This window comes from Dasypus novemcinctus, chromosome 11 (assembly GCF_030445035.2).
Source record: "Dasypus novemcinctus isolate mDasNov1 chromosome 11, mDasNov1.1.hap2, whole genome shotgun sequence".
In the NCBI taxonomy this organism is placed as follows: Eukaryota; Metazoa; Chordata; class Mammalia; order Cingulata; family Dasypodidae; genus Dasypus; species Dasypus novemcinctus.
This window is the reverse complement of record NC_080683.1, coordinates 112928258-112954145: the sequence shown is the minus strand read 5'-3', so window position 1 is coordinate 112954145 and position 25888 is coordinate 112928258. Positions and strand designations below refer to the sequence as shown.

At 36.3% G+C, this 25888-nt stretch overlaps 1 protein-coding gene across 27 annotated transcripts in view; it reads right to left on the bottom strand.

The window, feature by feature from the left end:
• EYA4 (EYA transcriptional coactivator and phosphatase 4) overlaps positions 1 to 25888 on the bottom strand; it is a 271160-nt gene that overhangs the window by 35144 nt on the left and 210128 nt on the right. For 9 of the 27 annotated variants that reach the window (XM_071218667.1, XM_058307490.1, XM_058307488.2 and 6 more), the window contains 7 exons: positions 20421 to 20513; positions 15844 to 15910; positions 14041 to 14183; positions 13759 to 13902; positions 12053 to 12132; positions 10224 to 10407; positions 945 to 1081 (listed from right to left, as the gene is read on the bottom strand). In XM_071218667.1, the coding sequence (XP_071074768.1) occupies positions 945 to 1081; positions 10224 to 10407; positions 12053 to 12132; positions 13759 to 13902; positions 14041 to 14183; positions 15844 to 15910; positions 20421 to 20513 (848 nt within the window). The remainder of the gene's footprint in view (positions 1 to 944; positions 1082 to 10223; positions 10408 to 12052; positions 12133 to 13758; positions 13903 to 14040; positions 14184 to 15843; positions 15911 to 20420; positions 20514 to 25888) is intronic. The other 18 variants (XM_058307500.1, XM_058307502.1, XM_058307494.2 and 15 more) reach the window with 5 other exon arrangements.

Here is a 25888-nt window from a genome sequence, read left to right as displayed (position 1 = left end):
TAATCACCAAATGAGAAATTGCAAAGTGTGAGCCCTTGGGTCAAATTATGCCAGCATATGTGTTGTTTGGCTTGCACAGTGTTTTGAAAGATTTCAAATTATTCACCAATGTTTCAAAAATAGGGGCTTTCAATCAGAATTCCGGGTTCTGACCACAGCAGAGATTCTGGGACACTCAGCAGCCTAGCCCCATGGATTCTTGTACATTACCTGGCAATGCCTAAAGGTATTTGAATTTGCTACTTTTGTTCAGTTAAAGGAAATTATTTCTTAGGAAAGCACAATGTCTGTTACTTTATTTACTAGCTCTGGAAATTTAATTTTTTTTCCTACCTGAGATATTTGGTTGTGTGAGAAAGAAAACATATTATGCTTAGGAACACTTTCACCTAATTTATAATAAAAATCAACCAGCTTGGTATGGGCACATCTCAGAAACCCTCAATTGGAAAAATGGTATCTATTCAGATCTTACACAGACATAGAAATTTTGAGATACATATCAAATGATTGAAATTTTTTCCTATTTTTTAAATTTTACTTTTCCTCCCCATACAGATTAATTTTACCTTTTTAAATCTATTGACCTATATATATGTCTCGTTACTTTAGTACTATCAAATATAAATAGTTTTTCTCAGAAAGTTTTAAAAATTCCAGTTTATGTCCATTTAGATCAAAAGATGCATTTATCTCAGACCTAGAATTTATAAAGCACTACCACTCTTAAGTCGCGATTGTTTTTAATTTTGTCAAACATCATGGATGAAATCTCAAACTTGAGAGCTGTAAAATGCCTACTACAAAGTAGTACACTCAATTGAGGATATATCTTTTTTTTTCCGTTTTCAAATTTGGAACTTTATGAAAAGCTGTAAGGTGCAGAATATTTTATTCGGTAAAATAAAGACATCATGTTGCAGTTTTTAAAGATATAGGCCTACCTCCAGGTCGCTGTCCGGAGGTGGGGAGGGGTTATTTTTCCGGCCTCTTCCTCGGGACTTTGACCCTGAACTCCTACAGGTCCTCTCGTCGAGATCCTTGATGGGGGTGGAAGGGCTCTGCACAGTGTCAAACTCTCCTGAAAAGAACATCATTTGAGTCAAGAACACTTCATTTTCAGATCAAGTGTGAGTCTTCATAATACATGATCTTAAATTCCTGTGCAAGAGAAATGTCCCTATGACCAAAGAGATTTATCATCTCACACAAAATCCTAATTCAGTCCAAACATTTATGGTAAAAAATTCATATAAAGTTTGGGACAGAGGGATCTGTGAGACCATCTAGTTCAACTCCACAAGTTTCAGAAGCAGAAGAAGTCTCAAGGGCTGGAGTGACCCTGCTGAGGTCCCACAAATCCTCCTAATTTTAATCAACATGATCTATTAAGCCTGAAAGTCTTTTGTACTGCATATGCCATCAACTTCCTGTCTCCTCCCGCCTACACATTTATCTACATTTGGATCTATCTTCACCTCCTTTTGTCATAGTTCAGAGGACGAGACGACTTCTTTCAGATCAATTCCATTCTTCCACCTGCAAACTTGACTCCCCTTGTCTTCCTGCTCCTAGGGGATCCGGCTCCATAAGTCAAACCCTTTCTCGTATTTCCTTCAACCTCTTTCTTTCCAGTGGGCCATAGACATGTTTAAAAGTCCTTCTCCCTGACACTGCATTTCCTTCTAGATACTATCTGCTTGCTCTCTTCTCCTTTCAAATTGAATTTCTTAGAAGAAAAGTACATGCCAGTGCTGTTCAAAAGAAATACAATGTCAGTCATAAATGTGTCTACATAAATAATTTTAGATTTTCAAGTAGCCACATTATAAAAAGTAAAATGAAACATGCAAAATTAATTTTTAATTTTCACTCTTAATTGACCTAATATATCCAAAATGCTATTTTAACATATAATCAATTTAAAAAATTATCAGTGAGATGTTTTACATTCTCCTTTTTGTACTAACTCTTTGAAATCTGGTGTGTATTTTATACGTAATCCGCACTGGCCTCATGACAAGCACTCAATAGCTCCAAGTGGCCAATGGCTGTGCTCTTGGATAACACATTTATCTCCACTTTTTGACATCTCATTGATTGTAATCTGGCTTCAGTGCACCAAAACTTTACTGAAAACACCGCAATCATGAGTGTCCAATAACCACCTAATGGACAAATACAATAGCTTATTTCACTCTGCATGATGACTTCAAGGTTCATCAATGTTGCAGCATGTACCAGAAATTCTTTTTTATAACTGAATAAATTTTTTTGCATATAAATACCACATTTTTACTTATATGTTGTTGCATTGATGAACATTTGGGCTGATTCCACCTTTTGGTATTTATGAATAATGCCACTTAAGAACATCAGTTCATAGCTATGAACATTTCTTTGTTCAAGTCCCTGCTTTCAATTATTTTGGGGATACACCTAGAAGTGGGTGTGCTGGGTCATGTAGTAATTCTATATGTAACCTTCCTGAGGAACCACCAAACTGTTTTCCACAGCATCTTCACCGTTACACATTCCCACCAAAGATGTGTGAGGGTTTCTAGTTCTCCACAACCGCACCAACACTTGCTGTTTTCCATTTTTAAAATAATAGCCTTCCAGACGGTGTGAAGTGGTATTTCATTGTGGTTTTGATTTGCATTTCCCTAATGGCTAATGATTCTGAGCATCTTTTCATGTTCTTATTGGATATTTGTATATCTTTGGAGAAGTGTCTATTCAAGTACCCTCCCTGTTTGCCTTTTTGTTTTTCTGTTATCTTTCTTTCCTATCTTTCTTATCTTTCTGGACCTCTTCTCCACAGGCTCCTGTTACCCACCTCTCCTTGCAACCATTACTTGGCAGCTGATGCCTGGTACTCTCCCTGTCTAGCAGCCCTTCCTTCCTTTGAGCATTTCATTCCCACTGCACACAATCTGGGTGGTCTAACCCTCTCCTATGCTTTTGATCCCATATGCTGATGGCCCCATATGCTGATGACCCCTTATGCCCTTGATCCTATTTATTTATGACCCCTTACACTGATGACCCTATTTCCTGGTGACCCTACTTGCTGATGACCTATACATCTTTATGTACCACCAGACCACATCCTAAGCGTCAGACTCTTTGTTCAACTGACTTCTGCATATCCATGGGTACTTAAAGGTCTGAGATATCTGAAGCTAGTGACAGAGCTTTTTTTTGAAGATTCTGGGACTGAACTGGGGACCTTAAACATGGGAAGCAGGTACTCAAAGACTGAGCTACACCGACTCCTGACAGAGCATTTTATGAGGAAGAATACTGAGCAGTGCGTGAACCTGGGGGAGAGTTGATGAGATAAACAGTGAGGTCAAGTATAACAAGTAGAAGTTGGAAGACGAGTAGCTGTAGGACTTCAAGCATTTCACTCAATCTCCGTTTCTTTGTATATTAAACCTGGGTACTAATAACTACAGTTTTGGATGACTGAGAGGGATCAATCTGATTTATATTTACTTTGGCTTAAAGCATATGTATAAAGTAAAAATTTCTAGGAATGTCAAATGGCAATCCATATTAACTTAAAGAATTTGTAAATATAAAAATGTTTTGACTATTATCCTTTATTATAAAATTAAACTATAATAATTCTGAAGGCAGCCAAACAACTTTTAATCTATATAAAGAAATCTGAACAAAATAGGCAAAACTTTGGCACTATTTTTGACCAGATATTCTAATTAATGGTTATTTTTACAGAGCCAACATATAATTGTTTATAATGAAATTCAGAGTTTAATCAGCATCCACTCAGGGACAGGCACTTTAGAAAGCAGGCTTTCTATTCTGTTTGAGAGCTCACGGTATATCACTGTGGACTAATACAGAAATTGCTTGTACAATTTATCTGAGTTGTACTTTTTGCCACTAATTCACAATTAAGTTTTAAAGGTAAAATATGTGCATTACCTGGCTAGTGGATTCACTGTAAGTCTTGTAAAATGACTATTTCTCATTTCTTTTCAGTCTATGAACCAACCACCTTAACTTCTAAGTAATTAGCTCTCAGGGCAAAGCCAAAGAGCTATATGGCCCAAACATACCAGAATCTAATGTACTTAATTCACTTACCTTTCCTATTTTTTTAAAGAACTCATTTCATAGTTTCTTATTAGAAGAACTCTATAATAATATTACACAATTAAAGTAGGTCCTTAACAATTGTTCATCAGTGATGATGGCAAGAGTATATACAAGCCAGAGCTGGCAAATATGAACTAAGTCTCTTTCCATTTGTATCCAAAATACCCTCTCATAACAAATTACTCCTTTGACATTCATCTTCTTAAAACAGCTGGAGATATAGAAGAAAGTGATAAGAGTATATATGCCATACATGAGTAGTTGAATTTTTCTAAAAATACAGGGATTTTCATTGTGTGGGATTCTGTCTACTACCACATTATGTGATAGTAGACAATGTAATAATCAGTTCTTTTCTTATGGGGTTGAATATAACCCTATCATATGTTTTTGTTTTCTTGTATAGGCAATAAATGAGGCTTAGGTATTTAAACACACACCAACACTTTTTTGAAATCACACTTTAAAAAATTTCTTATGATTTCTTTGAAACAGAAATTTCCTCAGGTTACTATGTCCCTCACATATTTAATTAATGCTCTCTTTCAAATAAAAAACAAATTAAAGTTAACCTTCACATATTAAGCAAACTTTGAAAAAAAATTTTGGATGGTATTCCATAAGCCTGTGTTTATATTCATTATAGATCAATTTTCAGGTGTTAACCATCATAAGGCGGCTTTGTTCTTGCAACAGTGCATGAGCTGAAACGACAAAAATTTGCAAAATTCCAGTCATTCTGATCAGTTATGGGTGGCTGATTGTAGACTGCTCCACAAAAATGGAGTTAGGCAGGAACAATTCAGCTGTTCAAATGACTCAGGAGCCAGCAACTGTCACAGCAAGGGATAAAAACAATGGAAGGGGGAAGGAAAAAGATTGTGGTCAGAGAAGAGCCTGGGTTTGAATAAATGTAACACTTGATACCTATTGATTCTCTCCAAGTGGTTAAAGGACCTTAAAGGGCTCTAAGAATTTGGTGCTTCAAAGGCAAAATATGGGCAGATGTGTTTTGATGGGGGCAAAAAAAAAAAAACCAGCCTTTTAAGAAAACAATAAAGAGTAGCTCCACATTTATTAAACTCTTACTGTGCATAACACACTATCCACTTTTTAAGAAAAAATATTGCAAAGTTTTTGGCTTCATTCACTGCTCATCATGTCTGTGAGACTCATCTGTGTTTGTCCTGGAGCAGTTGCTTGATCTTTCCTCAATGCTGGCTTGAACTTGGTCGTGTGCCTATACTTTATGCATCCATTCCATTGACTGGCATTTGGGTCGTTCGCAGTTTGGGGCTATAATGAGTAAGGCTGCTATGAACATTCCCATGCATGTCTTCATGAGCTTATGCTTTCATTCCTCTTGGGTAGACACACCCAGCAGAGGGTCTGCTGAGCCAACAGAAGGCCTACGTTCATTGTTAGAAGACACTGACCTTTTTCCAAAGTGGTTCCATCCATTTACTCTCCCGCCAGCAACAAGAGTTCCAGTTGTTCCACATCCTTGTCAAAATTGGTATTGGTAGATAGCTTTTTTGTTATTAATATTTTTCATCTTAGACATTGGGGGTTCATGGTTGTATCTCATTATAGTTTTAATGAGCCCTTTCTTGATGAATAATAATGTAAATACTTTTTCCTATGCTTCTTGCCTATTTGATAGCCTCTTTTATCGAAACAACCATTTCAAATTTTTGCCTGTTTTAAAAATTGGGTTGTTTGTCTATTTCTTTGGATTTGTCAGAACTCTTTATTGTGAGGCATTCTCTACACACATATCTGATTTCAATCTTTCTCTGACCCAATTTCATTCCCATTTTTAAAATGGCGGAACAAAGGACATGTGGGACTTAACTTACTGAGATTAAATTGCTTGTAAGTGGCAAAACTGGTATAATTTCAGAACTTTTTCATTAGCCACCATGCTATACTTCCTCCCCTAAACAGCAACAGACCCTCCAAGTTACAAAGAGGTCAAACGTAGATCTGCTTACACTGATCAAAGCAGTCCTATAGACTTTATACAATTCCTGGGAGAGTGAGAGACAAGAAATTCACAGAGAGAATGTCACAGAAGCTAAGAGAGCATCACCACCTGTGAAGGGCATGCAATGCATCTGGGATCTGGGCTCCTTTGGTAATCACCCAAGTAGAAGTCTACCTGACTTCTACACCTTTTGGAGATGCTACCATCTCTTCTGATAGAGGGTGAAACTAAGAACCAGAGCTCAACCAGTCATTACACAGTTGCTGATAATTTTTTTTTTTTTAAGGAAAAAGTCATTAATCCTAGTGACTCTGCCAAATTTCACCTCAAATAATTGTACTAGAGCACATAATGCTGCAGGGAGGTAAAATGTGATTTGGCAGAGCAGCTTCACGTGGCTTGTCCTTTCTACTTGAATCCTTTTGTTGAATCCTTGGTTTCAGTTAGATGAGTAGTGCCTGTAAGCTCTGAAAAGGCTCCTTTGTTCTGCCTGACAAACTGGCCTCTTAGAGAAGAGTGTGGTGTTCTTACTATATCATTTACTTTTCGGGAGCTCTTGTAAAGTTGAATTAGCTAACAAATCGTAATGCTTACTGACGTCTCAGAGTAAGGGATGATAGTATTACAAACTATTTACTTTTAAAGATATTTAAAGTATTTGAAAAGGAGGGGATACAAAATATCTCTACTCTTAATATACTAATCAGTATTCAAACTTTCTGGCTGCAAATCAAAAATATAATATATCTAAGAAAAACTTTATGTAAAGGCAAAGAAAAATCCTTGATCAGCACAGTAGAGTTTCTTCAATTCCATTGTCAAACTACTTAATAAGGGTAAAGTAAATAACTGAATGCTATTTGCAAATTCCAAGTAAGATCAGTCATTACAAATTGCCCTAGGCTGCTTCTTTAGCCAATATATACATGACTGCATAATTATCCTTAATCAGTATAGCAATGAAGAACTGCACCTTGTGAGCTGGATATGTAGATGTAATTTATTTCATTAGGCTTATCTCTAAATCCAAAGAACCATCTGTCTCTTGTTGAACATAAAGGTATGTTTCCATTTTAAAAATACGAGAAGTCGGCACCGAAGTTTTATGAAAAATCAGGGATTTAATTGTAGGTCTCTGCTTCAAGTCCAAAATGCCTGTCAATGGGAACTACTTCTCCTGCCCTTGAATTAAATACAACAGATGTCATCAATAATAAAGAAAAATCCCACAGTTACAAATCTGTTTGCTTTTTGGATGCATGCCAGATCTGAAAAGGCAAACTGAAACTTAAAAACCAAACCTTGATTGAAGAGAGTCACAGAATTCCTTACAGACCCAGGTATGCCTGTTATGATGATTTGGGTTCAGAGAATACTGTAGTTACAAGTGGAAATATTTTCTTCTTTACATTCAACAGAAAATCTCGAAAAATCTGGAAATTAGTTCAAACCACATAATGCTAGCATTAGTGACTCACAGAAGCCTGAAGAAATGGCAGCACTCTGACTTAGTTAATATGACAGTGACACATTCAAAGTCACCTACTCAGACTATATACACATCTGCACTTAGTATTTTAAAGTAAACATAACAGCTATTGTGAAGATTCATTGTTTAACTAATGGAAGGTAAACATCTCCGTCTTTCCTGCAGAAAGGCTATGTTGTGATCATATTGAAATTAGAGCAAAATCAGCCTTTCACTCAAAGCTCTACCCAACATATACTACATTTGAGAAAACACATGATTTTCACCGCTGGAAGCTCTAGTCTAGTCAATTTTAAAACACCGTGCTGGTTCTGTCCATTATTCAGGCTCTGATTTACTGGCAATGAAGCACTTCTTTTGTGGTTTTGTTTTGCATGCACTGACCTTACCTTTTGTCCCACATGCAGTCACCACGGAGGAAAATCTTTCTTGGTGTGATAAGAGTGTGTCAACTATTCCTTACTTCAAGTATCTCCACTCCTTGTTAGGCAAGGATTCTGAAGTCACTCATTCTTTTTCAATTAAGCTAAGACCCTTGATGAAATGCAAGTATGGAGTTGAAGAGAGTCAGGACAGATTTGGAACAGGGGTCTGGGCTGGACTAGGCTAAACCAAGGGAGTTGTCAAGGGAGAGACGTTTGAAGACCCTGAAACGAGCGCGTCCTAGGTGCCTCTTGTTTATTCTCTCATATCATCTAGCATTTTCCCTTTTTTTAAATCCATCACTATTGTTATTATATGCTTGATTTGCCTTGCTTCTTTTTTTCTATCTTTTGGCATGTGCCTAATGCAACTCTCTTTTTTTTTAAAAGATACATAAATCACACAAAATGTTACAATAAAAAATATAATGCCTTGCTTCTTAAATGGAAGCTAATGGTAAACTGGGAGCTCATTCACTATCGCAACAACAGGCATTCCATAAGGAATTATAAAATGGCATTAAGTCTTCTTGGTTCCACTGGTGCAGTAATAAAGAATTTCCAGTATCATGATCATGATTCCTTCTTCATAATGATTTTCTCTGTGCTTTCTTTAGAAGTTTTGTACTTTTTAGCATTTCATGAAGGTTTGTAATATTTGTATGTGATGTGAGTTATTAGTCAAGATTCATTTATTTTTGCATGTGGACATCCAGCTGTTCTAGCATTATTTGTTGAAAAGATTATTCACTCGTTGAATTGCCTTTGTACCTTTGTCAAGTTGTCCAATATATTTGTGGACTATTTCTGGACTTTCTATTCTCTTTCATTGATGGATGCATCTATCACTTTGTCAATATCACGCTCTCTTGATTATTGATTAATGTACTTTACAGTAAGTCTTGAAATCAGGTAATGTGAGACCTGGAAGTGTGTCCTTTCTCAAAACTGTTTTGGCTATTCTAGTCCCTTTGCCTTTCCTTATAATTTTAGAATCAGCATTTTAATTTTGCCAAATATTATGCTAAAATTTTGATTGGCATTACGCCAAATCTCTATTAAACTTGCATTTAACTTTAAATAGTTCAGTTGTGTCAAATATGTGCCAGCAAATAAAATTCTAAAAATACACAGATAAGCTTCAGAAACAAGAATGCAATGGAGTTTAAATAAATGTTGATCATATGAAGATACTAAACTACCCATCCCTGATTCCATGAACTCTAGGATTACAAGAAATGTCCACTGGCTGAAGAAACTTACAATTCATGCAGGTGAAGGAACTATGCCTTCTTCCAAGGATGGAGGAAATATTACTGTTTTCAGCCAAAGAAGATACTATGATGATTCTTCTTTGTCACTCAAGTTGTTCACAAAATAATTAGCCTGGTCCAAGGTCCATTCACCTTTTCACACCCATATTGGTACCGTCATTTTGTGATTAAGATAATTTACTTGTCCTTTATCTACCGTCATTTTGTGATTAAGATAATTTACTTGTCCTATATCTAAAAAAAGGGTTCTCTGAAATCCCAGAAGAGCCTTGTCTTGCACAGTAATGGTAACACAGATTAAACATTAGCATACCTGTTGGGGAGCTCCTGGTCATGTTTTCCAAATGTCCACTTTTCCTCAATTATCAGACTGTAGCAGTTTGATATTGTTTGTGAATTCCAAAAATAGATATTGGATTATGTTTGTGATCTGGTCTATCCCTCTGGACATATTAGATTTTATTGGATTCAGAGGGTTTACTTTTACTTGATTAAATAATGATTAAGGCTTTGATTGGGCTGCATCAGTGAAACAACATGGCAGAGAAGAGAGTTGGATTTTTGAGCTGGAGCCAGGGAAGTGAACACATGGGAGAGATTGGAGCAGCCAAGCCCGTTGAGAGATGAGCCCTGGGAGAGAGAAGAAACTTATCCCAGCCTACAGCTGATACTGAAAGAAGCAGGGACCATGGAGCCTTTAGAGGAAGAGGAAGGCTGAACATTGGCAGCCATCTTGCTCCAACACGTGACAACAGACTTTGGAGAGGGAAGTATAACAACTTACACTTTATGGCCTGGTAACTGTACGTTTCTACCCCAAATAAATAATCTTTATAAAAGCCAACAGATTTCTGGTATTTTGCATCAGCACCCCTTTGGCTAACTAATACACAGACAAAACAAAACATATAAAAGTATTTCACCTGGATGAAGATCTGTACCTGGCTGGCTTGTTAGTCCCGGGAGAGATTCCTGCAACTGATAGGTTGAGGTGGATGAGGACGTGCCATCAGCTGTGTTATTTGATGTCATATATGCCCCATACGTGGATGCTGAGTAATACTGTGCATACTGGTTTTGGCCAAAGGCTGTGTAGGATGGATAATCCTGAAACAATAATTGAGATGTGTATGTTTGAAAGAAAATTTACTCTCTAGTGTGCTCCAAAGAAAAGTAATCATTCAGGGCACTGCAACATTCCTATTTGACTCCACTCGTTTTTGAGTCCATGGTTTTGAGAAGATCCTATAATATGCAGAGACCATTTTTGGGTATCTCCTATATGCACGTAATAAAAGACAACCAGAGGTGGTCTGCAAATTTTAATCCGCCTAAAAGTTGCACACAGTTCACTTTGCCCCTGTAATGACTTATCCAAGGATCTGTATTATCAGGTCCCATCCTTTGAAGAGGAGAGGTGATGGAAGCAGTTCATCTTCACAAAATCATTTCTGGTACATCTTCAAACAACACCAATGAGGAGGAGGTGGGGTTGCCCCTCACAGCTTCCACACAGACCTCAGATTACATTTCTGTGGTTTTTGCTCCCCTTTAAGGCTACCTTTGATAATTCTAGTTTTCTTGACAGGAAGTAAAAGAAGATGAATAAGAGATATTCTTATCCAGCCCTCACAAGCTACATATCACCTGAAGCCTTCATCTAGTCTTTAGTGGAGTTTTCAAGCAGATAGTTTGCCTCATTTATTACCAAGAACAATGAAGGCACTGGATTTACTGCCCTAACCTGAATTTTACTAAAATTTTTAAGAATCTCAGAATGATCTAAATGATCCTTTGAAATCCTTTTACACACTAAGATGATGAGTAAGGATCTGATTTAATAATTGGTGTTTATTATATTAATATCTAGCATGTTTTATCCTAAATTGCTATTAAAGTTTTGAATTTACAAAGCAATCATACATGTGTGGAATTCTTATACAACACCCCTCCACCCACGTACTACATTGTTGTGGAACATTTGCTATAGAGTATGAGATTCCATCAGATTACTAACACTAATTCCCCTTCCATCTTAATTACTGGTTGAGAATTAGGAAATCAGGACAAAAGACTTCTGAAATGTCTATAAATATTACAAACTCAGCTTCTCAGAGATGATTTACTCATTCAAGAACATTCACTCTTGTTCTATACATAGTTCTGAGAAAGCTAGATTTTAAAACTTACACATACAAAACAGAGGCAAATAAGGTGACAAAGGCAAGTAAAGTAGGATAAAATATTTAGTTAAAACCTTCACGGAACTGATAAAAGGAAAGAAAAAAAGGCCATGAGTAGTTTGGGAAGCATTTTGTTGAGTAACAAATGATACTTTTTTAGGGCTTAAAATGCCATAGAATCTACACAACAAATTCGATTATTAATTATAGTTCAATCTATTAGTGACTATTCATAATAATTACCATATTTTATCAGAAAAAAATTATCTTTAGTATATTTTAAGATAACCAGGATGTCATACATTTTGTAATTTCATACTAAATGATTTAAACAACCACAGCTTAAATGCTTACAGGGTAAATATTTAGCAACCAGGAAATCTAAAATATCCAGAATAAAATATATCCAAGAATTCTAGAGAGTTAATTTATTTATTAGTCTGAAATGCCATCTTAATTCTAAACAAAAAAGTCATATTCTGGGAGAATATGCATTTATACAGCAATCTGAACCATGCTTCAAAAACCTGAGGAAAAAAAAAAAGCACAAGTACAAAAAGCTACTGTACCTGCTGGGAACCACTGAAATTCGTTGAATTGGAAACTGAATTATTTGCATAAATAGTAGAAGACGGTGCAAAACTAGAACCTAGAGGCAAAGAACAAAGTGGATTTTAAAAGGATTTCTTGGAAAAGAATAAAAATACTGCACTCTGCAGAATCCAATAAGAGAAATACATTTTTGAGGTTCACCGTACTTGTTAAGGCAGGGAAATCTGACATTGAGTGATTTATAAAGAAAATGTGCCCAGCTCTACCCCTCTTGCACAGCACGTAAAGCCTTTCCTATAGAAGTCTGTTCAGCTAAACAGGAACAGTCTGAACAAGGGCTGCAGATAACATCCGAGGGTTAAGCGTGTACAAGTGCAAGGGTACTCAAAGGACAAAATATCATATGACTGAGACTACTTCCAAGAAACTACTAGAACCTTCCAGTCATCGGTATAGACTGTATTTGCATTCCAAAACCACTTGAGTGAAGCACTTGGATGAGGTTAGCTTAGGAAATAAACATACCGAGCCCACTGAGAACTGATGCTTCCAGATTCCTCCTCTCTTCCTTTATGTTAGACCAAAAGAGCTGTGAACTGGGTTCAGAATCAAGCGAGACCAGTTTATTTTGCAGTGATCAAAGTTTCACGGGCCTTCAAAAACTTTACTGAAAGGTCTTGACTTTATTTTAATTTGGGCAAAAGCAAGTGAACAAACAATTACAGATTTAAATATATTTGTATCCTTATGGTACATATTTGTTAAGGAGCAAAATGAAAGACAAAAGGGGCAGCTGCTTACTTGTACAAAGAGTTTTGAATAGCAATAGTAAAAGCTTTCTGGAGAATCACATCAAGGCCTCTGTACTCTTTCCCACTGCTCACGGAGCTGAGTGGTTCATGTAGCTGAAATGTGTATGCAGATATCTTTCTACCTACCTATAAAGAGAGACCTGGCACCTCAGCCAAAAAAAAGTAATTGTTTCATTTCAGTCAATTGACTATAATCTCAATACTAATAGGTTCAAAACTGTTTATAATAGAGTCCAAAATTTACAACGGACACTATAGACAAATGGCAGATAAAACTTTTAATGTTTTTACCGTCTCTAAGATTCTTTCTGCAATGACTAATTCAAGATTAAATACCATTTTTAATAGGAATAAAAATCAAGAAGAAAAATTATATGATTAAATAGTCAGGATATTTTAGGGGGAAGTGGGTAGAAATTGTATAAATATTTCCTATTGAGAAACACAGTGTCCATAAGGGATAGGTAGATTTGAAATGAACAAAAAAATCCTGAATCCGTCAATGTTAATTGGGATTTTGAAAAGCGCTAATTCAACTTTAAATATAACTGAAATAGCAGTAAGTAGTTATAGAATACCAAAAAGAAAATATTGGTTTGTGTTAGGAATCTTTTAAATGGCTAAAATGGACACCAGACGTGCTGAGTGACATGGCAGCTTTGCAATCGCTGGCTCTGAGGTTGCTTTGCTTGGACTTGGTTCCTTGACAGTGTTATGCAGTTTAAATGTAAGTATTTAAATTCGGTATGGGTCCCCTTTTATGATGTGTATTCAGCAATTTTCATCATGTGTCTCCCAAGTTATTTGCCTTTTCTGATGAAATCACAGGGTGTCAGTTTCTCATCTGAGGCCAAGGTAGGTCATTCAGAGACTCAGTGCTCACGTGACAGGTTTCACGTGTGGCTACTCACCTGGCATTTGGTAGGAATAAGGTGCCTGGCCTGGCTGTGGGGTGGAGAAGCCTGGGCTGTAGCTGAGGCACCCACTCTGCAGCGGGGCCTGGGTTTGTGGAAGTCCGCCCTCTGTTTTGATACCTGGCAACATCACGCCCAGATCTGTTTGGAAAATGCATGTGCAAACCACTTAGTCAAGGATTTGGCTTCCAAGTCGCAACTTCTATCACACTATGGAACTACTATGGAGCAGGATGACCTGCCCGTGACAAAGAAGGAGAGAGAGAAGAGGTGCAGTACCGTAAGCGGGTAGGCTGTAGGGCTGTCCTGGCTGGGAGTAGGCTGCGTAGACAGCAGGCTGCTGCATCCCCGAATACTGAGCCTGGCCTGCATAGGCAGACATTGTTTGAGCTGCTGGTGTAGAAAGAATGTGTGGATAGGGCCTAAATACCAGAAAAATAGCATTACTGTGGCAACAAAGACTGCACATTGAATCAGACAGCTTAGATTCAGTGAAACCTTACACGCTCCAGGAAGTAATTCTCCTCTTCATCCACAATTTAATTTTAATAATATAAGAAAGAGCAAGCATCTGATGGCCAGGGGCCCGGGCTGAGCTATAAACCAGTCTAGCAACCTTACCCAAATAATTTAACCTCCCTATGTCTAGACTTCACGTATACACTAAGAAATTTGGTTTAGATGGTATACCTAAACTCTCTTCCAGCTCTACAATCCTTGTCGACATCCTAAATATTAATAGTACTCCTGATCAATCTGCAGACGAGGAAAAGGGTGCACGGGCCAGGTAGTTAGTTGTTCATGAGCCCAGTTACACTCACCATGTGTGACTGAATGCAATGCAGTAACTCCAAAAGTCTGCTTAGAAACCCTAGATTCAGGGAACATGCTGTTGGATAGTCTAAAGCATGTGGAGAAAATCAACAGCCATGTTACCAGCATTAGCCCAAAATTAAAAGAATAAGCAAAAATTAAATTGACACTGGCAATTGAGACGAGAAATATGCTTCAAATTCCTTAAGTAGGGCATTTGAATAAAGATAATTACCCTTTTGAAGCATCTTATTTTATGTACCAACTTAAAAGCAGTGGAAATGCTGGATTAAAACCATTTTAGGGGGTATGTGGTGAGCATGTGCATGTGAAAATGTGTGGAAGCTTATTAGATGTTATATTAGATAACAAGTAAGTAATTCTGAATGATGAGAGACTGTCTGACTCAAGGACTGGCCCAACTATTCGAGGAAGGAGACACATGAGCATGTAGTGGATCATCTATTTCCCTATCTCCAGTCCCCCCATGTCAACTACAAGTCATCATTGACCCTAACTTTCCCATTTCCTAGGCAAAAAATCAACACCAAGGATTGGAAAGCTTAAAAAAAGGAATAGGAAGCTTCCTGAGAAGAAATGGAATGCCATTGCCTAAATCATGCCCCATTTCACATAATGTCCCCATTGGAAATCCCATTCCGTCTATGCTTAAGGACAGACACTCTAGCTGCCAAAGAAAATAACCTGTTACATTTAAATGTCTATGTAGCATGAGTCCAAAATTTTGGCACACCTGGATGATTCCAAAAAAATTCAGATATATATCTAATATAATAAAACTGAACTATGTACCATTGTCCTTGATAAGTTGACAGCCTTAGTTATAAAATAATATCAACATAGTCCCCCAAAATGTTTATTAGAACTTGAAACCCAAGAAAATATTTCTGTGGTAGAATACACTGAATTATGAAATGTTGACATTTGGAGAAAATTTAGTCTCTTTGGATTTTCTTAACTCACTGGCACTTTTTGAATTTGCATTCAAATCAGAGTATTCTAGTTTGAATTCAATGTTTTCCTCAAGGCGAATAAATATCCAAAGGTGGGCCTGACCATTTCTAGAGTTGCACCTATCTATCTATATGTCTAATCTCCCCAAGCCTCTATCCACCCAGTTACCTATATATATTTATATACATAAATGTATGCCCATTTAAAGTTGGTATATTGTGCGAATACAGATTTAATAAAGATACTCCTGGAAAACAGTTTGAGCAAGTCAAAAAGAATCTACTGACCACTTACTTGGAAGGATATAGCTGAGGGGAATACTGGTGCGCTGATCTGGGGCTGTAGCCACTGCTTGTTATTACTGTAAGACACAAGAGCCAGTGCATAAAAGGTGGCTTCATAAATATATTTCACTAGTGTTCACAAAACCAATTTGAAGAAATTACCTAGTTAAGTTTATGTTTCTAAAAGTGCATTGGCTTTCTAAAAAGAAAATTAACTCAGACCCTAAAATGCATTTTCTAAAAAGTTAACTGCTAACTAAACACTTCCTCCCTAAATAAACCACTTTGAGTTTTGTACTCATGACAGCATGAAATGAACCTCATCTCATAAACCACTCCCTTCTACCACGCAGCTGTTTTCTCAAATCAGTAGCACGTTCTTAAGTCTTAATGGGGCTAGGAATGGAGATCTTTAATGAGAAAGTAATGAAGCTTTTATGACAGAAAAGTAAAATTTTAAATGTTGCAAACTGAGTTTTCAATTCCAAATATGATGGCAATAGATCTTATTTTTCCTCCACATGTATTCTAATTGAAATACAATAAAAATTAAGAAAACTCTGAAATTCTAACCTTCCGTTTCAAATTGAAAAATGCTATCATTTTCTAATTCCTTTCATTTCATTAATCAGGAGAGTAGTTAATAATGCAGAATCCAAAATACTATAGTCATAATTGAAATACATGTAGAAAGCTTGGGTGACAGCAGCAACATTGGTTTTTTGAAACATAATCACAAAATTTCCCAAATGCAGTAGCAATCATATTTACGAATATACTTTAAACTATCAGGGACAGTACTTTTCTGAGAAGAACTTAAAGGTAAAAGTCAGCTTCCATTAACATTTCATCCAAACATGCAGCCCTTTGGAATGGATCCAAAAGTTTGGAAGTTTCTCTTTCCTAGAACCATCTGCTGTGACTAAGACAGATGTATTGCAAATATATGGACTCCAAAGTGTTGAGGCAGTCCCTTCCGAGGCAATCCATACTGGGCAAGCACACAGGGTGCCTTTATGAGGCCATCTGCTGTTCATTCACTTTTCAAAAAGATTAAAGTAGTATACAATGCAGCGCTGGAATTAGTTTAGTCTAATCAATCATAGTTATACTTCAAAGTACTATGTCCTTTCTAAGTTGGTCATAGTAATTCTGGAGCTAAACTTTAAGAATTGTAAAAGTGACAAATAGGTTTAGGTTGCTAACTATTTTATGAAACATGATATATTTCTATATCCAAATGCTATTAAGTACTCTTGTGATCTGCTGCTTCATAAACATGCAGATTTTAATGAGTTTAAAATGCACTTTTGTCTATAAGCTTTGGGTATGGAATGTATATTGTAGTTTACAGAGCAATAGTGCAGGAAAGTATCTTTTCAAGTATATCATGAATCAATTTAGAAAATCATCCAAATATGACAAGAAGTGCTGTGTTTTAAACATTTTCAGTAACCAAATTTTAAGTGAACTTGTGATATATAGTTGAAAGTAAACTGACCATTAAACCATTAATTTTCTACTTATTAAAAATTTAAATAGAATTTAAAGTTTTTGGATCAACCAATGAAAACAGACTTTTTCTATCACACTATGTGCACTAAATGTAAGCATATAATAACAATACCATTATTCTACAGGAAATTCAGTCTGATTCATTAATTCACAATAATCAATACTCTCTTTAGCAGAAATATAGTAAAATGAGGCTTAATTCCACATCTTTGGCTCTTATTTGTGGAACTACACTTATCATACTAGAAAATTAGGTTATATTAATCAGTTATTCTCAGGATCATAAAACGCAAGGCTTTCCTTTCATTGAATAATGAAAAGAAACACTCACTAGAGCAGCTTTTATTAAATGAACCAAATAGCCAAATTTATATAGTCACAAAAAACCCATACACAGGAACACAATTCTGAACATATAGTATGCTGTTTCCCTCTAATGAATGAATGTAGACATCATTAAAATGATGCCTTCACAACAATATAAAGGCTCAATTAAATTCTAAAATTTCATATTTAGTGTTCATACATTCATTATCTACATAGAAGACAAAGACTTTGGCTCAGATAACTAAGACATTCATAGAAGGGGTAAAACCTGGAAGGTTTATGCTTCCTTACTAAAATGTACACATCTTGTTTGAACTCACATAAGTCTGCAGATTACTGGAAACAACAAAATTGTATTAAAGTGAGTTGTAACTATGCTGATCAAAGGAAAAACTGTTCCTAGGCAGGGCAACCTCTGCTCAGGAATGATTTCTGGAATACCATGTGCACATTTGGGGGACCTGCCTTTTATTCCCCACTGTCATTTCATTCATCACATATGCTATCCAAAGCAATCCATTTTGCTTTGCCCTTTCAGCATACAAAAGTAAGCAGAACGCTCTATTCAAAATGTCTGAAAATTAATTACAGCAAAACATTTTAATATATATTATCAGATTCTTAGGGGATGGTGGTGTCAAGCAATTTTATGGTTCTATTTTTATCATTATCATGACAACTTAGAGCAATAACTCTCACTGGGAGTGGGGTGGGACTTAGCCCACCACAGGATGCTTAACAATATCTGGAGGGATTTAAGCCTATCACAGCATGTTTAACAATATCTGGAGGGATTTAAGCCTATCACAGGATGTTTAACAATGCCTGGAGACACTTTTGGTTGTCACAACTGGGGGCTGCTGCAGGTATCTTAGAGTCGATGCCAGCGATGTTGCTAAACATCCTACAGTGCAGAGAACAACTCCACTGAAACAAAGAATTAGCTTGAATTTTTAAGTGCTGCTGTTAAGAATCCCTGATCCCTGTTGTCCGATAGAACTTTCCATGGTGTTGTAAATATTTTATCTTTGAACTGTCCAATATAATAACCACCAACCATATGTAGTCATTAATCACTTGAAAGGTAGCTACTGTGACTAGAAACTAAATTTTAAATTTTATCAAATTTTAATTAATTGAAACTTAAATAGCATATAGGACTAGTGGCAACTTTATTGGACAGTATAGCCCTAGGTAGTTCTGGAAAAAAATGGGGAACCATTGGGAAAGATGGTACGAGTGAATTTCTGACTGCAAGGCTATCCATGCCTGTTTTCTTCCCCATCTTTATATTATTCAATGGGGAATTAGAGAAAGGACCCTGGCGCCAGAATCAAAACCATTGACCAGCTCTGTGGCCTTGTCCCTGTGACCTTGGCCACCTTCAATCTCTCTGCCTATGAGTGTTATTGCCTAAAATGGAGCAAAAGATCCCTGAAATTCTTTCTGGAGCTAAAATTCAATGTCACGGTCATTCAATCATCTGGCTTGCAATTAACTGTTGGCTTGCAATTATATTGAAGTAAATTTCTTAACGATTTTCTTTCTTTCCTTCAAAACTTTTTTCGTATACTTTCGTCTTGCAGAGAGTTATGGTGAGCAGACAATAAAGAGTGCTAAAACAAATCAGTATTTATCTATATACTCCTAAGTGGCAGGTGGATGCTAGAAATGATATGGATTAGTATATAAGAGTCTCCATGCAAAGTTTATGTATTTTTTATTTCTTTTTGTTTGGAGTACTAACATTTAAGTACTAACATTGAACACAATGGCAATAGCTTCCACTCAGTGTGAATTAATGAAACTGGATCATCTCTATCTATAAAAGCCAAACACATGCTGCAATGACATTATGCTAAGAGATACCTCAATTCTTTTTTCATAATGCATACCTATATAAAACATCTGTACATGTGAACATGGATACACGTAACATATATTAAAGTAGAATCAAGATTTAATTACCATAAATTCTTTTCTGGGTTTGATGCTCATTTTCCAATATACAAATTCCTCCTTAGGTTAAAAAAAAGTCCTTTCACCAGATAGTAAACTAAACAAAGTATTAACTTAAAAAAAATCTTGAACTAAGTCAACTTAATTTGTGCCCTTTGTGCCCAGCTGGGAGTTATCAGGTATTTATATTTAAAAAGGATTGATGTTTAAAGCTGCATTATTGTTCTCTTTGAAGCACTGAGAGTGAAAGTGGTGCTCTCCAGGCTGGGTTCTAATGCAACCAGCATGTGCTCTTTTGCAGTCCATTAACCTTTAATACTTGTCACTCAGCTGCTTACACAGGCAGAGTTTTTTAAACCCAGAGAGGAAACAAGGTTATTTAGAAGGAATCAAAAGGATAGTCTTACATCTCAAATGGTGGACAGAAGGCAGTTTTTATGTAATTTATATGGACAAGTCGAAAGAAGAAAGTCAACTCTTACAACCAAATTATTATATTCATTAACTCTGTATAAAATAATCATGAAGGAAGTCAGCTCTGTATATTTCTAGTAAGAAAGCCAGGGGATTGTTTCACTGTCAAATGACAATCCAGCCAAACCAAGCCAAATATAGTTTCTAAAAACACCTCCTTGTATGACTATCGGTTAGTTCTAGAGAAAGTATCTTCATGGCTACATTTGTAAAAATCAAAGTTCTAGCAGCTTCAGTGTTGAGGCTGCACATTCAGGGAGATCTGTGAGTACCCCGACGTGTAGGTAACAGCACACAAGCTTAAGGCTTTACCTGACCCAGTAAAAGTGTCAAGCGCTCCATCTCCAGTCGTGGTTGTGGTTTCACTGCTGTTCATAGGCTCTGTTTTGACTGCAAGAAGAGACACTATGTAGAAGAATAAGTACATGTGAGTTCAACTTCTAAATTTATATCAAAGCCCCTGACTGTTCTACTAGCGATTTTTTTCTAGCTACCATGGGCATGCAAGAGACAATCTGAGAAGTTGATGAGGAGAGTTTTGTTAATTTAGCTTCTAAATGGACATGCATGGATAGAGGATTTAGTCTAAAATCCTCTGGCACAACTAGTTCTCTAGAGTATGGTTTTAAAGGCAGTCAACCTTAAAAGGTGAAACAGCAGTACACCTATGTGCATTTTTAGCTCACCTAAGCACATTCTGAAATTGCAGTCAAAAGATGGAAAAAAAAAGGATTCACCAGTCAGTCTTCATATTTAATCCAAATCATATCAAAGAGATTTACTGGCTCATAATTTATTCTTCCCAGGAAGACATTTAAAAAAATGATGGTATAAGAGTATGAATACAGAAACCATGGGCCTACTCACACAATGGATGAAAAATGAGGCACTCAATACATTCTTTGCTCCAAAAGAGACTAAAGAGTCACAAAGGGTTGGACTTTTTAATTTAATGTCTTTAATATGAAAATGCACCTTTTGATGCATTATGGAGATAAGTGTAGAGTAAGATATGGTTTCTACAGAGATAAATCTTTTGAAGACTCTTATTGCTATTTCTACTTTGAAGTGGAGTATTTTGGCAAAATCCTCATTTGGCAATGATGTCACTGGGCACACATTATTGTCATTATGAGATGCAATGAGTTGGGAACAGTGGTGAAGCCTCTACCTGCTTTGTCACACCATATTTTCCCTTTTTGGGCAAAGCTCTGCTATAGACATCACAGCAGCAAGGGAACACGCTAAATTCTTTACTACTTAACACCTCTTGTGTTTCCTGGGTGTAAATGGAATGACATAGTTAAGTCACTTAGAAGCAAGCAGAAAACCATGGAGATTAAAGCTGAAGACTAGCCAACTAGGAACAGAAGAGTGAAAAGAAGAAAGTGGTCATAGCATACCCATCAGCCAGGCAAGGCTGCTTGTTGATGTTCTGATATCAAGCAAGCCAGCAACGTTACTCAGTTAGAAAAGCAATGAACTAATGGAGAGGCATGCAGTAATGATTATGTTCTTTCTAGAGGAGAAGAATTGACCAGTGCCTCAGTGGGCTTTGGGTAAATTTAGTATCCACAATTTAATAATGACATGAAGATTTGCTGGAAGCTTCAGAGGGGAAATGTACAGGTTGAAAAGAGGAAGTAAAGTAACTTTTATCACTTATTCTACCAAAGGGGAGAATTAAGTTTGACCTAATTTTCAATAGCAATAATACTCTGAGGAACAGTATAGAATATTTGTGTACTGGTAAATAATGAAATAGAGGTTCCTACTCTTCTGTAGTTAAGTTGGATAGCCATCCACATTACAATTACACTTGATCAATGATTTACCAATACAAAATAATTTACTACTACAAATTTATTTATTGGGAACTTACTATGTGCTAGACTATATGCATTTAACTAATCCTTAAAACAACCCTGGTTGATATATCACTATACCCATTTTACAAATGAGCAAACTGGAGTTTGGGTCATCTGATGGGCGGTATAGGTCCCACTGCAGGAAATGTTTTTCAGGTTGGGATTTGAACTCAGGTCTTTGCCATGAACACCCATGGTGATTCCGCCATGAAGGCTGCTTCCAGCTGTGCATCATGCCCATGCCAGGGGCTTTCTTAACTAAGACTCGGAGAGGGATAGGAACAGGGTTTTCTTCCAGACACAGGACACGATACTAAAAATGAAAACTGCAAAATATCAGAATGGGCTCCTCAAGTAGGCTTTCTGTTTCTTCTCCGTAAAAAGCAGCAAAACTGTACTTAACCTCACAGCGCACACTCAAAAGGTGCATAATACGTGCCAGGTGCTGTCCCCTGCACTTTTGAACACGTTTGCTCCTCACAACATTCATATGAGGTGGATGCTACCAACACTTTCAATACTCGGAGGAGGAAACTGAGGCACAAAGAGCCTGAGCAACTTGCTCATGGCCTCCGTGTTAGTGAGAGCTGAACTGTGAGCCCAAGATGGCTCCCAAACCCAGCTCTTAACCCTACTGCCTCCTAGGCAGCACTACCTGAAGAAAAGCCTTTCCATCCACACAAAAATAACCCAGAGTGCTCCTGGGTGCAAGTAAATCCTGCTCTCTGCGATCTGTGATGCAATGTCTACATCTGGCTCCCAGCATTTCTTAGAGAGAGGCACGCCCAAAGTCCTCCGCAGAACTGAGATAAGAGACCATTTCTTGGAACTTCCAAATTCTAAGTGGGGCTAAACATGTCCAAATGTATAAACAATACTCAGAAAATAGATTCATTAAGACAAATGGTTATATAGATTTCCTTTGTGAATGGGGTGTGTTGGGGGGCAGGAGGTCCAGAAAGTGAGCTGTGTCTATTAGGACAAAACTGGTTTAGGAGCCAGACACGAAGATCAGCTTTATTACCTGGGACTCCAGCTCTGAGAACTGATTTTGAAAAACTAAATGGTTTTGATGATAATCTCACTTTGAAATGTTCATGTATTTAAAGGGAGAAGGAAAAAGAGGAGAAGATATCCTTTTGGGTCTCATTCATTATATTGGAAGCAGCTCTCATTAAAATTTTAAAGGACAATATTTAGCCAAAGACAAGGAAAGTTCATTTTAATGAGGAAGGACACCCCTAGAAAACTGAAGCAAGGTATAGATAGCAAGATGTGTTCAGTGTACTAAAACACATGGATTTAAAAATAATAATTCAACAAAATGAATGACAGTGCTTGGGAGAAAATTGTGCAGATGAATGCAAATTTAATTTTCATAAACAGGGGAGGGTCAGACAAAACAAAAAAAGGGAAGAAATCAAGTGTGCTACCACAGAAAATGGATTGCTTTCACATTAGCTGAGCATTAACAAACAACTCTTGAACTCCAAGAAAGATGCAACAGTTCTTTCAGTTGGATTTTTTTTTAAAGAAAGGAAGTAATAAATGTAATAATAAATACTTTGATTTTTCTGGGACAGGAAAAGAGAAGTATAATGGATGGTCCTCTTATAATTAGCTGATTTATTAAAAAGACTTTAGAATACAAAGAAACGTTGACTTAGTATTTACACAGCAAGTAACCAGTAAAGTCAATGTTACATAATAATTACAGATAAAGTTTGAGAAATGAATGCCATTTTTACTAAAGCTCCAAAAATATTAGAAATGCATTCCATTTTCTATCTTACTTTTATTTTCACACTTTGTTATTTATACTAGATACGTTTCCAGTGGCAGAAAATTATTTTTTCATCAAATATGTGTATTAAATATTGGGAAGATGTTGATTGATAGAACAAATTTAGTCTCATGCTTTTTACTATTTTCTATAACTTGCAGAAATCCTGATTCCAAATGATTATCAGTGTATATTTATTGTGATGTTCAAATGTATTTGTATTACAATTTTTTTCTCAAATTTCCCTGGAGGTTAAAACAGGGTTTTTAAACTTACTTTCAGGATGGTGAGCAAAATCATTTTATGCTATAAAATGGAAGCAATTGTATAGGAGGAAAGCATCACAATTTTCAACCTTATTCAAACTTACAAATCAAATGTTTTGTTTTCGTAAGCAACAGTCATGATTTAATATCTGAGTTGAAGAGTTCTGTGGTTTTACTCCTCTACATACTCAAAATAAGTGATTCGGAGTTCCCTGGAGTGGAGTGAAATGACTCTCTTCAGGACTTTGTACAGAACCATAACTTCAAGAAATACTTGTACTGCTATGACCCCACCCCACTAGTTATCTATTAGCAACTTGTATATTTTTCATACACAGAGCCAGTCAGCAAAAAGAAAAATGGTCAAAGTAATTAAAATATATTGACATGGTTGGATTTCCATTGTCAAGTTTGTATGCGGTTACGATTATGTATTGGTTAAGGCCACTAGATCACTAATTTCCTCTCTTTACACCCAAATTTCATCCCCACGCATACATGTACTTTCAAAACAAATATTAATCTTCTCACCTAAACACACATTGTCTCTTTAGATTATCTTTTGAATTTAAATACAAAGTTAATGCATTTTATATATTCTCAAGGAAAGTCAGTTCTATCATCCTAACTCAAATTTCGTGTTCATTTGATGCCATATCAGGCTTAATCCTTCAAAGGGAATGTGTCCTAAGTAACTAACATTCCACATTTTCATCTTCAGAAATTTACGTTGAAACTGATATTCATTTTCGAGATTATATATGCAATTCCAAAGTTTTTTTCCCAAACCAAAAAAATCACACATGGTGACTTCTGACAGCTTAAGTTCTATAAATAATTTCAAGAATAATGTGATCAGGAGAATTAGAATTTATAGCCTCACAGGAAAGCTAAAAGTATTGCCTTTTAGCTTTAGTCACTGGTATAGCCTATACTTTATGTTTTTCTGAATCAAAGCATTCACTCAAAAACCTACACCACATGCCTTTCATTCCTAAATATTTAAAAAGTATTAAATTTTGTAAAATAATTTCATGAAGCAATTGATGACTCTAATATAAAAAAAGAAAATCTAAAAAGAAGATGTTGGAAATACTCTTACATGTTAGTAGGTGGCTCTATGCCAATACATAAGATTCAGAAACAAATCCATTATATATGAGCCAATGATTTATATAGTAAAAATTCTGGAAAACTCTTTTCTATGACATGTGGATTTTAAGTATAGAAAACATAGTAAACATGATCATAATTTCTGCTTTTGATTTTCCCAAAACTTTTCTTTGAGGTCATTCTTTAATCTCCAAGAGAATCAGATAGTCCCTCCTTCTCCGTACCCACCTGGAATACAGTATGACACCCATAATTTTCATGCCTGTTTCCCTCTGCTACACTTTTGGCCCCTGCATGTTCAGTATCACGCTGTTTGGGGTTTTGGGCTACCACTTCCTAGCATAGAGCCTGGCATATAATAGGTGCGTGATGTAGTTTGAATAAGTAATATATTTTTTTCTGTATAAAAGTAGAGTTAACCATGAATCCTGATCCATTAAACAAATCAGAATCTTCCCTATATCTGGACGTACCTTCTCCTATATGCCTTCTTATATATGCAAATCAGGGGTCTCAAGCTATAGCCTACTGGAAAATCGGGTCCATGACCTGTTTTTGTCTGGCTTGCAAGCTAAGAATTATTTTTTAAATGACTGAAAATTAGCGAAAGAAGAATAGTATTTTTGTGATACATGAAAAGTATATGAAATTCAAATTTCAGTGCTTATAAATGAAGATTTGTTCTGACACAGTGATGGCCATTTGTTTGCATATTGCCTAAGGATGCTTTTGTGCTACAGTAGCAGAACT